At 46.8% G+C, this 16,423-nt stretch overlaps 1 protein-coding gene across 2 annotated transcripts in view; it reads right to left on the bottom strand.

Annotated features, from left to right (window-relative positions):
* Positions 1-5,695: 5,695 nt before the first annotated feature.
* Positions 5,696-16,423, bottom strand: part of LOC135262277 (septin-7-like) — a 41,222-nt gene continuing 30,494 nt past the window's right edge. The window contains exons 8-14 of one of the 2 annotated variants that reach the window (XM_064349270.1): positions 15,454-15,550; positions 11,782-11,833; positions 10,944-11,069; positions 9,779-9,799; positions 9,354-9,489; positions 7,322-7,467; positions 5,696-6,611 (exon numbers count right to left, since the gene is read on the bottom strand). In XM_064349270.1, coding sequence (XP_064205340.1) covers positions 6,572-6,611; positions 7,322-7,467; positions 9,354-9,489; positions 9,779-9,799; positions 10,944-11,069; positions 11,782-11,833; positions 15,454-15,550 — 618 coding nt within the window. In that variant the 3' untranslated portion in view covers positions 5,696-6,571. The remainder of the gene's footprint in view (positions 6,612-7,321; positions 7,468-9,353; positions 9,490-9,778; positions 9,800-10,943; positions 11,070-11,781; positions 11,834-15,453; positions 15,551-16,423) is intronic. The other variant, XM_064349271.1, reaches the window with a different exon arrangement.

Below are 16,423 nucleotides of genomic sequence, written 5' to 3'. Positions count from 1 at the left end.
ATGCCTGTAATGTAATGTATTCCATGTGTATGGTGATTTTTATCCTTTGGCAATGTATAAGAGCGTCTGCTAAATGCCTGTAATGTAATGTATTCCATGCGCATTTGGCCCAAACAATGTTTTTCTCTGGCTTTAATAGTCCGGTGTCCCTGGCTTCTATACGGAGAGCTTAAATATCACGAGTAAGTGACTGTAGCCGTGCACGTGTGTACACACTGTGTACGTCTGCGTGTGTGTATACACAGTGTGTGTGTGCGCGTGTGTGTACACAGTGTGTATCTGCGCGTATGTGTGTCTGTGTGTGTACACAGTGTGTGTGTAATACAATTTGTATTGTTTCATTATTATACGTTATTAGAGTAAGATCGCAACATTTCATATGGGGGTGGGGGGGTAGGCCAACACACACACACACAAACAAACAAACAAACATGCCTTTAAATTTGGGGCTTACCCAGTCATAGCAATATAGCCAAATATCTCTGATATGAGAATTCACAAGACTTTAGGCCCATATTTCTTAAAGGAGTAACATGGTGGTTGAATGTGACACTTGTCAGTTGTCTTTAGGCAACAACAAATGTGCATAATTTTTTTTATTATTCAGTCATTTAAATGTATTTTAAAACGTATTTTTCTAAGCCTAAATTTCTCAATATAAAGGTTCACCCGAACTGTCTGGGCGTGGTAATGAGAACTGTCAGTTAGCTATAATTGACAGACCGAGCACGTTACCATAGCTACCTCCATGATACGCGCTCATCTTGGGAGACTGAATTTTCACAAGCTATCTAACTTAGTATATCAAGTATCGACAGCTAAGGACGTTGACTTATATCCAATAATAATTTTTGCTAGCTAGCCAGCCAAGTTAAGATAAAACCACAACTTATGAAAGCAAACTAGCTAGCTACCGTTATCGATAACATTACATTATGAAAGCAAACTACATAGCTAGCTAACGTTAGCTAGCTATCTATAAACGAATATAACCAACCAGAGATAGTCCAATAGTCCTTAAAAGGCACTCTAATAAGTGATCCTAACGTTAGTCAAATATTTGCATTGTCTTGCCTGTAAGCCAGCGGCACAAAACTATGGGTCACGAGTTATCTATTTAGAATGAGGTATCACAGCAATCTGACTGACTGTAGGGATGGCAAAACGTAGTTTTAGAATGTCGCCAGCAGTGTATGCGCGTGAGCTCGACAATACATTTCTCACAGAAAAGGTCGTTTGTCGCCTTTTTTCTTTTAGTTCATTACAGTGGTGATAGAAGTGACAATAATTAAGTGGTGCTGTGCTTTAGCCTTTACTGATTGCCGTACAAGGTTAATGTGAAGTAGCTAGCACAATCGGGCAGCACTAACCCATAAAAATATACTTTGAATGATACTTGCTCAATCGAACGGTAAATCTGAAAAACATTCGATTATAGTCAGCGGCACCGAAATTTTCTTTCACACCCTCAATAAACGGCACAAGTCCCAGTAGAGGATTGAATTAAACCTTTTAAAGTTATATATTTTCTGAAACGTTATCGATTCCGCTTGGCCACAGTGAGTGAAACTAGGCGATCTGAGCGTATAGTTTCTATGTAAATTACGTTAGAAGGATTCAGCCTTCTTGTTTGCTACCTAAACTTCACAGCACACATGTAGCAGGACGGTGTGTCCAGTCAGATTTCTTTACGTGGCGTGGAAAGGGGAGTGGTTACTGTACTTGGGACGCACTGCGTTGATAACGTTCTCAACCGGCTGAAAATAGGACGATACATTTAAAACGCATATTTCTCCAAAAATAAAGAACGGACATATGTAATACTTTACTCATCGTGTTTCTTCAATGCCCCTTGTGCAAATAGCACATAAAACCGAGAAAGTGTGAAAACCACCATGTTACACCTTTAAATGACCTTTTAAACCACTTTCAAATTTTAAAAAGGCAAGCTTTATGGATGAGTATAGCAGTTTTGTCATATACTTGTCAAGTAAACTCATTGTCATTTTGAGTTTTACATTTTTAAATATTTTTTTTACAGTTGAGTTTTAGCCATGGACCTGTTAGCAGTGGCACTGGGGGTCGGAGGGGCTGGGGTAATGGGGCCCAAAGTCGCTGGGAGGCCAAAAGGCACTGCACCATGCCAGCTATGAAAGTAATCATAATTATTAGGCAATACAGACACGTGACTCCCCCCACAGTCAGCACAGGAGGACTGGAAGGGGTGCATGTCTTTACAGTAACAGCAGAGTCTTTACCCCCCAGGTCAGTGCCCTTACTGGTCTTGTTCCCTAAACACTGATTCTGTTCCCTAAACATTGATCCTTTTTTCCGAAACACTGATCCTGTTCCCTAAACATTGATCCTGTTCCCTAAACACTGATCCTGTTCCCTAAACATTGATCCTGTTCCCTAAACATTGATCCTGTTCCCTAAACACTGATCCTGTTTCCTAAGCACTGATCCTGTTCCCTAAACACTAAGCCTGTTCTCTAATCACCTGTCCTGTTCCTAAAACACTGATCCAGTTTCCTAAACACTGATCCTGTTCCCTAAACATTGATCCTGTTTCCTGAACACTGGTCCTGTTCCCTAAACATTTATCCTGTTTCCTAAACACTGATCCTGTTTTCTAAGCACTAAGCCTGTTCCCCTAATCACCCGTCCTGTTCCTAAACACTGATCCTGTTTCCTAAACACTGACGCTGTTCCCTGTACAATGGTCATGTTTGGTAAGTATCAGTCCTGTTTGCTAAGCATTTGTTCTGGTCACTAAACATTGGTCGTGTTTACAAAATATTGGTCCTGTTCACTAAATATTTGTCTGTTTGCTAAATATAGGTCCTGTTCGCTAAATATTGGTCATGTTAGCTAAACAATGGTCATGTTCCAGAAATATCAGCCTTGTTCTCAAAATAGCTGTCATGTTCCCTAAACATGGGCTGTCTCTGCTCCACCCCCGTAAAAAAAAAAAACCCTGATAACTTTCAATACAATGAGACAGGAAGCTTCAGGTCCCATTTCTGTGCAGTAGGGCAACCAAACCCAGAGGGAGAAAGTAGAGAGTGTATACCATTACAGCACGGAGAGAGAGTATACCATTACAGCACAGAGAGGGAGAGTATACCACTACAGCAGAGAGAGAGAGAGTACACCATTACAGCACAGAGAGGGAGAGTATACCACTACAGCACAGAGAGAGAGAGTACACCATTACAGCACAGAGAGAGAGAGTACACCATTACAGCACAGAGAGAGAGAGTACACCATTACAGCACAGAAAGGGAGAGTATACCATTACAGCACAGAGAGGGAGAGTATACCACTACAGCACAGAGAGAGAGAGTACACCATTACAGCACAGAGAGAGAGAGAGAGTATACCACTACAGCACAGAGAGAGAACAAGGGAGAGAGCGGGGCAGACCAAAGAAGCAAGAGATGGAGTGAGAGAAGGAGAAAGACTCCTATCTTCAGTAGGTTATGTTGAATCTGTAGCCACAGTCCATATACGTAAGGTGTAAGACACAAGTGTATTGTTACTGGTTGTTTTAAATGCAGCATCTTTATAAAGAGAACCAAATGGCTTCAATCAGCCGGAGTCCTTGATTTAATGTTGGGTTGCGCTGGAATCTGCTGGTCAGGGTGATTTAATCTACTGCATGGCGCTCAGCCACGACTGCATTTCAGTCTGCACTCTTACTCAAGCCAGTGTGAGACACTTCAGCGCCAGCTCCTCCCTTCTGCCTTCTGTGCCCAAATCACCCCCCCGAAGAGGCAGGGTGATAGTGGTGCCAAGCAGGGGTCAACCAGTCTGTGTGTGTGTGTGTGAGAGAGAGAGAGAGCGTGACACACACACACCACACACACACACTCTCACACACCACTCCACAGCAGTCCACTCTACCCCTGACACTGTGTAGTGGCCTGATTTCAGTTTTCACTTTTCACTCACTGTCAAGTTTCAGCCTTGACAGTTTACAGCCCCCTACCGGTCATAAACATCACTACACATATATATGTTTTAATCAATTCTATTCTCAACACCAGATACACTCTCTAAAACACTGGTAACCAACCCTGTTCCTGTAGATCTACCGTCATGTACATTTACGCTCCAACCCTAATAAAGCACAGCTCATTCAACAGCTAGAGCAGGGCTGCCCAACCCTGCTCCTGGAGATCTACCATCCTGTAGGTTTTCACTCCTGCCCTAACAAAGCATACCTCATTCAACAGCTAGAGTAGGGCTGTCCAACCCTGCTCCTGGAGATCTACCATCCTGTAGGTTTTCACTCCAACCCTAACAAAGCACACCTCATTCAACAGCTAGAGCAGGGCTGCCCAACCCTGCTCCTGGAGATCTACCATCCTGTAGGTTTTCACTCCAACCCTAACAAAGCACACCTCATTCAACAGCTAGAGCAGGGCTGCCCAACCCTGCTCCTGGAGATCTACCATCCTGTAGGTTTTCACTCCTGCCCTAACAAAGCATACCTCATTCAACAGCTAGAGTAGGGCTGTCCAACCCTGCTCCTGGAGATCTACCATCCTGTAGGTTTACACTCCAACCCTAACAAAGCACAGCTCATTCAACAGCTAGAGCAGGGCTGCCCAACCCTGCTCCTGGAGATCTACCATCCTGTAGGTTTACACTCCAACCCTAACAAAGCACACCTCATTCAACAGCTAGAGATGTTGAGCTGCTAATTACTACAGTCAGGTGTGCCAAATTAGGGTTGAAATGAAAACCTACAGGACGGTACATCTCCTGGAACAGGGTTGGGCAGTGGATGCAGGTTTTTGTTTTAGCCCAGCAGTAAGACATGATTCTACTAACAAAGATCTTGACTGAGGACCATGATTAATTAATTAGTTGAATCAGGTGTCTAGGTCTGGGCTAAAACAAAAACCCACAACCACAGCCCAACCCTGTTCCAGGAGATGTACCATCCTGAAGGTTTTCATTTCAACCCTAATTTGTGAGTGTGTGTGTGTGTGAGTGTGTGTGTATGTGAGTGCATGTGTGTGTGTGAGTTTCTGTGTGTGTGTGTGTGTGTGTGTGAGTGTATGTGGGTGTGTGTGTGCATGAGTGTATGTTTGTGTGTGTGAGTGTGTGTTTGTGTGAGTGTGTGTGTGTATGTGAGTGTGAGTGTGTTAGTGTGTGTGTGTGTGTGTTGTGTGTATGTTTGTGTGTGAGTGTGTTTGTGTGTATGTTTGTGTCCACACCTGTGCTCTACAGCATCTCGCAGTGTACATTCCAGTTTGCAAGTTCGGTTTCCTGAATTCTGATTGGCTCTGCTGAAGCCCAGCCAGTCCAGTCGACAGGTTACGCTGCACAGACACATATTCGGCCCTTTGAGGTTCGAGATAAAGGAAATAAAGCATCACTCAGATGCACAAAAACCAGACTAGTCTGCGTCTGAACAGAGTCTGCATAGCGGCTGTTACTGCAGAATAACAGCAAGAACCTGTGCATATATTACCCAGACTTCTGTGCTGCTCACTCACAAGACACAAAACCTGTTATTCACAGACTGTTTTCTTAGCAGAACATGGCGTTTGGTTGATTGACTGATTGATTGCGCCATTTTCTCTCAGGAGGAAGCTGCTGAAGAACGTTGGGCGCTTCATCCGCGTCTCCGCCCCCTTCTGGAAGCCCCGCCTCCTTTTTTAAAACAAAAGAACTCCTCCCATTTAACGTTTCATCACAAGTTTATTATGTGACTTTGTACAATACAAACAAACAAATAAAAAACAACAAACAAAAAAAGAAGAAAAAAAAGATTTGCGGTATATAAATGAAGCTAAATGTCGTGGCTAGAGTCACTACTCAGCGAAGCCACAAGGGGGAGGGGCCTCTCTGCCACACGCCCGCCCACTCCCTCTACACTGCCCAATGCCGTGGCTCAACACTCACAGACAACCCCCCCCCAAACAGAGTTCTCTAGCGTACAAAGTCCAAACAAACAAAAACAAGGATTAGCAGGCCAATATATGGAAAAAATAACAACAAAATAATACAACAAAAAATATATAATTAAGAATAATTATAATAACCTAATCGAAACATTACATGAGTAGGAGTTATACATGCCAGTCCATGGCTAGATAATTTAAATTACAAGAAATGGAGAAAGTGAACATTTTTATTTTATTATGTTTTTTTTAAGGGTGAGGGTAAGAGCAAAACAACTGTTATTCATAAAAAGAAAGGAGCGTTTGAGCCTGCAAGGTTTGATACACCTGCCGAGTATGTGAGAGAATGTGTGCGTTCGTGTGTCTGAGACAGAAAGTAAACGTGAATAGAAAGTGATTGTTCAACATGGAGAAGGGTTTTCTCAGAATGAATCGGACTGTAGAGTCATGAGAGAGGCTGACGCTTAGAAACAGGAAGACGGGGTGGAGCGCCGATGGCCACAGCCTCCTGTTGGAAGATAAACCACGGCCAGCCACCCCCCCGACCAATCACAACCTTGGTCCTCACAATGCCCCGCTCTGGCCCCTCCCACATGCAAAGCAGGACGTATTCTATTGGTCCAAACAGAACAATGAAAATTCAGGATGGCAAATTATGAAAAGATCTTCTTTTTCTTATTCTTTTCCAAAGTCCTGCAACAGAGAGAGAGAGAGAGAGAGGAATGGAGAGAAGGAGAGAGGGTGATAGCAGAAAATAGTCAGAAAGAAAATAAAATATGTTTTCATACATTTTCAACCAAAAACAGTACTATGGAGTAGCCATGAAAAACAAGGCTCTAGAAAGGTACAGAGTAAAATTTCCCATCGCACGAGTGATGTCATGTGACCTCGTTCAGGGCAGTGACGACCATATTTAAGGAATGCCCAACGCAATATGGACTCTGTGTTTGGGTCTCAGCTCAGACACCTTTACACACCCTTAAGGAAAAAGAAAGAAACGAAGGAGGGAGGAGGAGGGCAGAAGACTCATCGCTCAGGAACCTGACCTCACCAGTTAGTAACACATTCCGCAGAGAGCTGGCTGCTGATTGGAGAACCCCTTCCTCCTCAGAGTGGCAGTTGGGCAGAATTTAAATTCGACTGACCGCGACCCCGGGTGAGAGTTTTTCAGCAGTAATATATCAGTGTGTGTCTCTGGGGTGATGTGTGTGCACTTATGACCAGTACTGTTTAAGTGTATGTTCAGGAATGTTGCTCAGTCATGCTGTTCAGGTGTGGGTCTCAGAACACGGTGCCCAGGTAAAAGTGTTCAGGTGTGGGGCTCATGTGTGGTGTTCAGGTTAGCTGTTCAGGTAAAAGTGTTCAGGTGGGGGGCTCATGTGTGGTGTTCAGGTGTGCTGTACCTGGAGGCGTCAAGTTTCTGCTGCTCCAGCAGCCGCTGCTGCGCCTCCCAGCTGCTCTTCTCCTCCTCAAACTGCCGCCGCTTCTCCTCCAGCTCCTTATGCTGCGCCTCCAGACCCTTCTTCATCTGCTCATGACGCCTCTGCAACTGCAGTACCGCATGCCACAGACAGGGGTCAGCACAACACTGCTGCAGTACCACTGCAGTACCGCACGCCACAGACAGGGGTCAGTACAACATTGCTGCAGTACCACACGCCACAGACAGGGGCCAGTATAACACTGCTGCAGTACCACATGCCACAAACAGGGGCCAGTATAACACTGCTGCAGTACCGCACGCCACAGACAGGGGCCAGTATAAAACTGCTGTAGTATCATACGCCGCAGACAGGGGTCAGAATAACACTGCTTGCAGTACAACTGCAGTACCGCACGCCACAGACAGGGGTCAGCACAACACTGCTGCAGTAAGGTAATAAGAGCGGTAATAATACTTACATTACATTACATTACAGGCATTTAGCATTTACTTCACTAGTGCTGCAGCACGCATGCACACAAACACATGCACATTTTTAAAGAGGCTTAGAGGCAGTAGAGATGTGATTAGAGGTTTAGAGGCAGTAGAGATGTGATTAGAGGTTTAGAGGCAGTAGAGATGTGCTCAGACATTTAGAGGCAGTAGAGATGGGTTTAGAGGTTTGGAAGAAGTAGAGATGTGTTTAAAGTTTGGAGAAAGTATAGATCTGCTCAGAAGTTTAGAGGCAGTAGAGATGTGTTTAGAGGTTTGGAGGAAGTAGAGATGTGCTCAGAGGTTCAGAGGCAGTATAGATGTGTTTAGAGGGTTAGAGGCAGTAGAGATGTGCTCAGAGGTTTAGAGACAGGAGAGATGTGTTTAGAGGTCTAGAGGCAGTAGAGATGTGTTTAGAGGCAGTAGTGATGTGTTTAGAGGTAGTAGAAATGTGTTCACAGGGTTAGAGGCAGTAGTGATGTATTTAGAGGCAGTAGAGATGGGTTTAGAGGTCTATAGGCAATAGAGATGTGTTCACATGTTTAGAGGCAGTACAGACATGTTTAGATGCAGTAGAGATGTGTTTAGAGGTTTAGAGGCAGTAGAGATGAGTTTAGAGGTCTAGAGGCAGTAGAGATGGGTTTAGAGGCAGTAGTGATGTGTTTAGAGGCAGTAGAGATGTGTTTAGAGGTCTAGAGGTAGTAGAGACGTGTTTAGAGGTTTAGAGGCAGTAGAGATGAGTTTAGAGGTCTAGAGGCAGTAGAGATGGGTTTAGAGGCAGTAGTGATGTGTTTAGAGGCAGTAGTGATGTGTTTAGAGGCAGTAGAGATGTGTTTAGAGGTCTAGAGGCAGTAGAGATGTGTTTAGAGGCAGTAGTGATATGTTTAGAGGCTGCAGAGATGGGTTTAGAGGTCTAGAGGTATTAGAGATGGGTTTAGAGGTCTAGAGGCAATAGAGATGGGTTTAGAGGCAGTAGTGATGTGTTTAGAGGCAGTAGAGATGTGTTTAGAGGCAGTAAAGATGAGTTTAGAGGTCTAGAGGCAGTAGAGATGGGTTTAGAAGTCTAGAGGCAGTAGAGATGGTTTTAGAGGTCTATAGGCAGTAAAGATGGGTTCACAGGTTTAGAGGCAGTAGAGACATGCTTAGAGGCAGTACAGATATGATCACATGTTTAGAGGCAGTAGAGATGTGTTTAGAGGCAGTAGAGATGTGTTCACAGGTTTGGAGGCAGTAGAGATGTGTTTAGAGGTCTAGAGGCAGTAGAGATGGGTTTAGAGGTCTAGAGACAGTACAGATGGGTTTAGAGGTCTAGAGGCAGTAGAGATGTGTTTAGATGCAGTAGAGATGGGTTTAGAGGTCTAGAGGCAGTAGAGATTTGTTTAGATGCAGTAGAGATGGGTTTAGAGGTCTAGAGGCAGTAGAGATGTGTTTAGATGCAGTAGAGATGTGTCTAGGGGTCTAGAGGCAGTAGAGATGGGTTGAGAGGCAGTAGTGATGTGTCTAGAGGCAGTGTTCCATACCTCAGCCTCTGAGTCTTTCAGCTTCTGGATTTTCTCTTTGACCTTCATCTCAAACACCTGCTCCATCTCCATCTCCATCTTCTTCATCTTCGCCACATGTTCCCTCCTTTCCTCCTCCATCTGCGCCAGGGGGCTCCTATGCACACGCACGCATGCACGCACACACGCACACACACACACACACACAGGTCAGAGTTCATAGTGAATGACATCATGGCCACAGCTTCATAAAGCTAAGGAAGCAACAGGTCACATACAGTACACGTCACGGCACATTCATGACACACACGTGACACGCGTACACACACATGCTGGTCCTGGGAGAGCTCAGTTCACACAAGCAGGGAGGGCAGGTGGACACAAAGGTAAGTTAGGTAAGTTCTAATTTTTGTAAGTTTTTTGAAAGAACTGAAATTGACACTTACATGCCTTCACCTGTGTCAAATCTAAAAAAATAGAAACACACACTTAGCATGCAGAAACCAAAAAAGACAAAAAACCATGCATTTAAAAAAAGACAGAGGTTATTAACTGAAAAATAAATAAATAAATAAATAAATAAACAGGAGACCGAAAGACAGAATGAAGTTAGTGGGTGTCTGTTGTCACTGGTTAGTATATGTGGAGGAGTTAGCCGTTAGCCTGAGTAAAGGGGTTAGTATATAGGGTGGAGTCAGCCATTAGCCATTAGCCTGGATAAAGGGGTACCCAGCTGGAACCAAAGCACTATGGAGTTCTGACGAGTTCAGGTAACAGTGACAGCACCTACACACTATCTGTGTTTAGGAGTACGTTAATGGATCAGGCAGACAGATGGCGACTAGTTCGATTCCCATGCACGATAAAACTCTGCCAGGACCCTCATGCAGAATGCAGTATTAATCACCAAGTCTTATTTTAATAGCAGATTCCTGACCTGCATAAAGAGGTTGAGATGTAAAGACCTCAGGAGGACAGAAACTCTATGAGCTGGTCTTCACTGCTAGGGCAGAATCAGTGAGAACTACTGGAGTTCTGGTTCCGAATATCATTTCCGTTTCAGGTTCGGGTTCTGATTCTGGTTTGGGGTCTCACTGTGTTTCAGGTTCAGGTTCTGATCCTGGTTTGGGGATCTCACTGTGTTTCAGGTTCAGGCTCTGATTCTGGTTTGGGGTCTCACTGTGTTTCAGGTTCAGGTTCTGATCCTGGTTTGGGGATCTCACTGTGTTTCAGGTTCAGGCTCTGATTCTGGTTTGGAGGTCTCAATGTGTTTCAGCTTCTGATTCTGGTTTGGGGTCGCACTGTGTTTCAGGTACAGGTGCTGATTCTGGTTTGGGGGGTCTCACTGTGTTTCAGGTTCAGGTTCTGATTCTGGTTTGGGGGTCTCACTGTGTTTCAGGTTCAGGTTCTGATTCTGGTTTAGGGTCTCATTCGGTTTCAGTTTCAGGTTCTGATTCAGTTTCAGGTTCTGATTCAGGTTCAGATCTGGTTAAAATGTGGTTCTGGTTCTGATTCTGGTCCTGATTCAGGTTGTGGTTCAGGGCACTTCTGAGTGCCGGAGTCCAGACCCCGGCTCGCTGACTGTGGGGGCGCGATGGGGGCAGGACTCACTTGGTCAGCTGACCCTTGCTCTTGTGGTTGTCCATGCCGTTGCAGGTGACGGCAGCCAGCTTCCTGCTGCGGTAGTTCTCATAGTGAAAGTTGTTGGTCACGTCCTTCAGATCCTGCATGTGGGTCCTAGAGACAGAGAGAGAAACATGCACAGCAGTGCCACCCAGTGGCAGAGAACAGTTACAGCACGCTGCCACATCCAGCCACCACACCAGACTTTCCACACAAAAGAGTGTGGCGCAGTGGGTAAGGAACTGCGCTCGTAACCGAAAGGTCGCAGGTTCGATTCCCGGGTAAGGACACTGCCGTTGTACAAGGTACTTAACCTGCATTGCTTCAGTATATATCCAGCTGTATAAATGGATACAATGTAAAAAGTTGTGTAAGTCGCTCTGGATAAGAGCGTCTGCTAAATGCCTGTAATGTAATGTAATGTAATGTAAAACCAGACTTTCCACTTCAATCATATTTTAGGGATTCTTTTGGAAAACAGAAATAAAATTTGAGGTACGCCACTTTCAGAAAGAACACATTTCTCTGTTGGGTGATTGGTGGCTTTAGGTACAAGTGAAATTAATGTACAAACCAGGGAGTCATTTGTACCAACGGCCCTCTAACACTGCAGGACTTGGATGTGACGTCAGGCTGCTGAGTCAGCGAGAAAGACTGACGCCTCTCGCTTGGTGTAAATGTGTTCATCATTATTTGGGCTATTTACTGGGACAGTGAGATAATGACCCCTTTCCATGTGTGTGTGCTCAGGGTGCTGAACGCGGCTGTGTGTTCAGGGTGCTGAAGGGGACTGTATGTTCAGGGTGCTGAACACGGCTGGGCGTACCTGATGAGCATGTCCCGCAGGATGGTGAAGTCACAGTGTTCAGGGTTCTCCACTGCGAACAGACGGGGGGGGGTTAGACAGGCACAGGGAGACATCACACACCACAGAGAAACCACACAGTTGCACCACAGAGAAACCACACAGCTGCACTAGAGGGAAACCACACAGCTACACCACAGAGAGAACACACAGCTGCACTACAGAGACCACACAGCTGCACTACAGAGAGACCACACAGCTGCACTACAGAGAAACCACACAGTTGCACTGCAGAGACCACACAGCTGCACTACAGAGAAACCACACAGCTGCATTACAGAGAAACTACACAGCTGCACTACAGAGAGACCACACAGCTACACTACAGAGACCACACAGCTGCACTACAACTACACAGCTGCACCACAGAGAAACTACACAGCTGCACTACAGAGAGACCACCCAACTGCACTACAGAGAAACCACACAACCCACACCACAGAGACTACACAGCTGCCCTGCAGAGAGACCACACAACTGAACAACAGTGACCACACAGCTGCTACAGAAATCACAGCACACTGAGACCCACTGCACTAACTACACAGCTGCACCACACAGAAACTACACAGCTGCACTACAGAGATACCACACAGCTGCACTAGAGACCACATATCTGCACTACAGAAAGGCCACACAGCTGCACTACAGAAAAACTACACAGCCGCACTACAGAGAAACCACACAGCCCGCACCACAGAGACCACACAGCTGCACTACAGAGTAACTACACAGCTGCACTACAGAGAGACCACACGGCTACACTGCAGAGAGACCACACAACTGAACAACAGAGTGACCACACAGCTGCACTACAGGAAACCACACAGCTGCACCACAGAGACCACACAGCTGCACTACAGAGTAACTACACAGCTGCACTACAGAGAGACCACACGGCTACACTACAGAGAAACCACGCAGCCCGCACCACAGAGACTACACAGCTGCACTGCAGAGAGACCACACAGCTGAACAACAGAGTGACCACACAGCTGCACTACAGAGAAACTACACAGCTGCACTACAGAGACCACACAGCTACACTACAGAGAGACCACACAGCTGCACAGTGGAGACCACACAGCTGAACTACAGAGACCACATAGCTGCACTACAGAGAGACCACACAGCTGCACTACAGAGAAACTACACAGCTGTACTACAGAGACCACACAGCTGCACTATAGAGACCGCAGAGCTGCACTACAGAGACCACACAGCTCCACTACAGAGAGACCACACAGTTGCACTACAGAGAGACCACACAGCTGCACTACAGAGAGACCACACAGCTGCACTGTACAGTGTTTCAGATGCCACACAGCCATAAACACCACACAGCTGCACATATAGTTCCCTCTACCGTCACTGCACTATGGCAGAGTCTGTGCTACCAGGACTGACCAGCAGGGGGAAGCAAAGTCACACGCATCAGAGCACCAACCAGCTTCCTCAGGCTTTCTTTCCTTCACCATCAAGTGTGTCAAATTAGCGAGTCACGCTTTTTCCTTGCCTCCTCCACACTCAACAGTTACAGTGGGAAAAAAACCAGCAAACGCACAAGGACACGGTCCCGTAGAACAAAGACTGTGCCCTCCCACAGCTGCAGTGACACATTTCAGCCACCAGGCCCAGTCTCCTGTTTAGAGCTGCCGGTTTGAAGTTACTGCTGGGGAGTGTTCTAAAGGGGTGGGGTTTAAGAAGGAGGGAAAAGGTGGCCAATCAAAGGAGCCGGTTCTTAATTTTGGGAGTTTAAGAGGTTGCGGACTCCTCCTCTGTGGTGATCTCAGGAGTGTGGATTTCTCCCTTCCAGAATGTTCCTCCAGCGGCGGTTAAATGCCCTACGACACCCCTGCGGAACGCCGGGTGGGGGGGCGGGACAGAGGGTCGCCGGGGTCACATTCCAGGCAAGGGGAACGTCCCAGAGAAGTGGCCCACACGAAATGGGGGAGGGGGGGTATGTACAGGGCTGTGTGAGCAGATTTGGAATCTATCAGGATTTACAAGCGCAGCACAATCAAATCAAATGCGCCTGTCTCGCTAGCTTAAATTTAAATGCATGTCCCAGTCATGTCACAACTCTTGTCCCTTTTTTACTTAAGTTAGATTTTTTATTGCTGTGTAATTAGTTCCTGGACAGACAGAGTAAACTCTACGCTCGAGTGAATCATTTCTGAGAGACAGGAGTCGCAAGGCACAGTCAGCAACAGTACACGAGCTGCCAAGCCCTGCCCCGCCCACATGCTAAGCCACACCCATACCCGCTCAGCCCTGCCTAGCCCACATGCTAAGCCACACCCATACCCGCTCAGCCCCACCCCAGGCTGTGATCTCGTCATGTCTCTGGCTGCTCAGTCGCTGCCAGACAGCGACTCAGGTGACCGCTTCCTGTCGCTGGTTTCCTGTGACAGGCAGGAAGTCTGGGCCGCAGGCAGACTGGGACGTGCTCTGCTGCTAGAGACCGACAGTGCAAGTCTGGAGAGCAAAAAGACGTTTTTCTGTGGTTTGTCGTTTCCTCTCAGCATTTAAAAAGGATGACAAAAGAGAAAGTTTTCCATCGACACAGAGACATCAGAACAGACTCTCTCTCTGCTTTCTGTTTAAAAACATCAGCGTGCTGCTTTATATAACGGCAGGTTTCTAACACCGCATCGCCGCCATAACGCGGGACACGCGGGAGAAACACGTCTCTGCGCTCATTAATTACAGCGGTGCGGAGCAACAGTTAGAACCCGCTGGGGGAGCTGCAGGTTTCAGTCCCAGGAGAGGCACAGCTGAGCTGGGGCTGTAGATGAAAATGAGCTTAACTGCCAAAATGAGGCACAGCACACGCACACCCACTACACACAAGGTGCCATTTACACAAACAAACAAACAAACACTTCCAGCTCTATAAATAATCATTAATAATGCAAAACAACAAACGCAAGAAATTGGCTCCGGTAAACCCAGGGCGGCCCAACCCTGCTCCTAGAGATCTACTGTCCTGTAGGTTTACACTCTAACCATAATACAGCACACCTCATTCAACAGCTAGAGCAGGGCTGCCCAACCCTGCTCCTCGAGATCTACCATCCTGTAGGTTTACACTCTAACCATAACAAAGCCCACATCATTCAACAGCTAGAGCAGGGCGGCCCAACCCTGCTCCTGGAGATTTACCGTCCTGTAGGTGTTCACTCCAACCCAAACAAAGCGTATCTCATTCAACAGCTAGAGATCTCCATGAGAATCATGTGTGTCAAATTAGGGTTGAAATGAAAACCTACAAAACAGAAGATCTATAGGAACAAGATTGGGCAGCCCTGGGTTAAGGCTACCAGCTCCTACCAGACAAATAAAAACAATTGCACAGGTTGATGTCTTCAGTTAAGATATATCTGTGAAATTCCCGTTCTGTTTTTGGTGAAATATTCCTGACGCTGGTACGGAGACTCTGGAATGCAATCTGGCGGGTGGACGCTGGATGCTGTTACTATGGAAGGCTGCCGTGGCGACAGTACTGTGAGCCTGCCGTGTCCATGGCAACCTGAGGCTGGAGCATGTGATACCCAGGAGGGAGAAGACCTGGGGCGCTGCTGCTGCCCTGACCTCTGACCTTTGACCCCCCGTAAACCGCCCCCTCCTCACCTTCGGCCACGCCCCAGGGGTACTGCCTCCCTCGCACACGCTTCCCGTCCACCTCGATGATGGTGTTGCTACCGACAACAGCCAGAGGCAGGCGGTCCTGCATGGAAACCAAACGGGTTTATGAACAACAGAACACAGGCGTGCACACACACCTCATACACACACACACACACACCTCACACACACACCACACACACACACACACATACCACACATACACACACACACACACCTCACACACACACCTCATACACACACCACACACTCACACCACACCACACACACCACCACATACCACACATAACCACACATCACACACACACCCTACACACACACCTCACACACACACGCACACATACTTACACACGCACACACACTTACACACACACCACACACGCACACGCACACACACACACTCACGCACACACACTTACACACGCACACCGCACACACACACACACACACACACATACACACACCACACACACACCTCACACACACACACACACACACCCACTACACACACCACACACCCACACACACCCACACACCCACAACACCTCACACACACCACACACACACACATCACAACACACACACACACCTCACCACACACACACACACACACCACACACACACACACACACACACACACACACACACACACCACACACACCTCACACACACACACACACCTCACACACACACACACATACACACAACACACACACACCACACACCTCACACCACGCACACAACACACACGCACACACACTACACCACCTGCACCCACACACACACTCAGCACACACACTACACGCACAGCCACACACACTACCACACACCACACACACGACACACACCACACACATACACACACACACTACACACACACACACTACACACACACACTACACACACGCACACACACTACACACACCACCACACACCACACACACCACACACACAC

Source organism: Anguilla rostrata, chromosome 8, assembly GCF_018555375.3.
Source record: "Anguilla rostrata isolate EN2019 chromosome 8, ASM1855537v3, whole genome shotgun sequence".
NCBI lineage: Eukaryota > Metazoa > Chordata > Actinopteri > Anguilliformes > Anguillidae > Anguilla > Anguilla rostrata.
The sequence above is the reverse complement of the archived record's forward strand: the minus strand, read 5'-3'. Positions and strand labels throughout refer to the sequence as shown.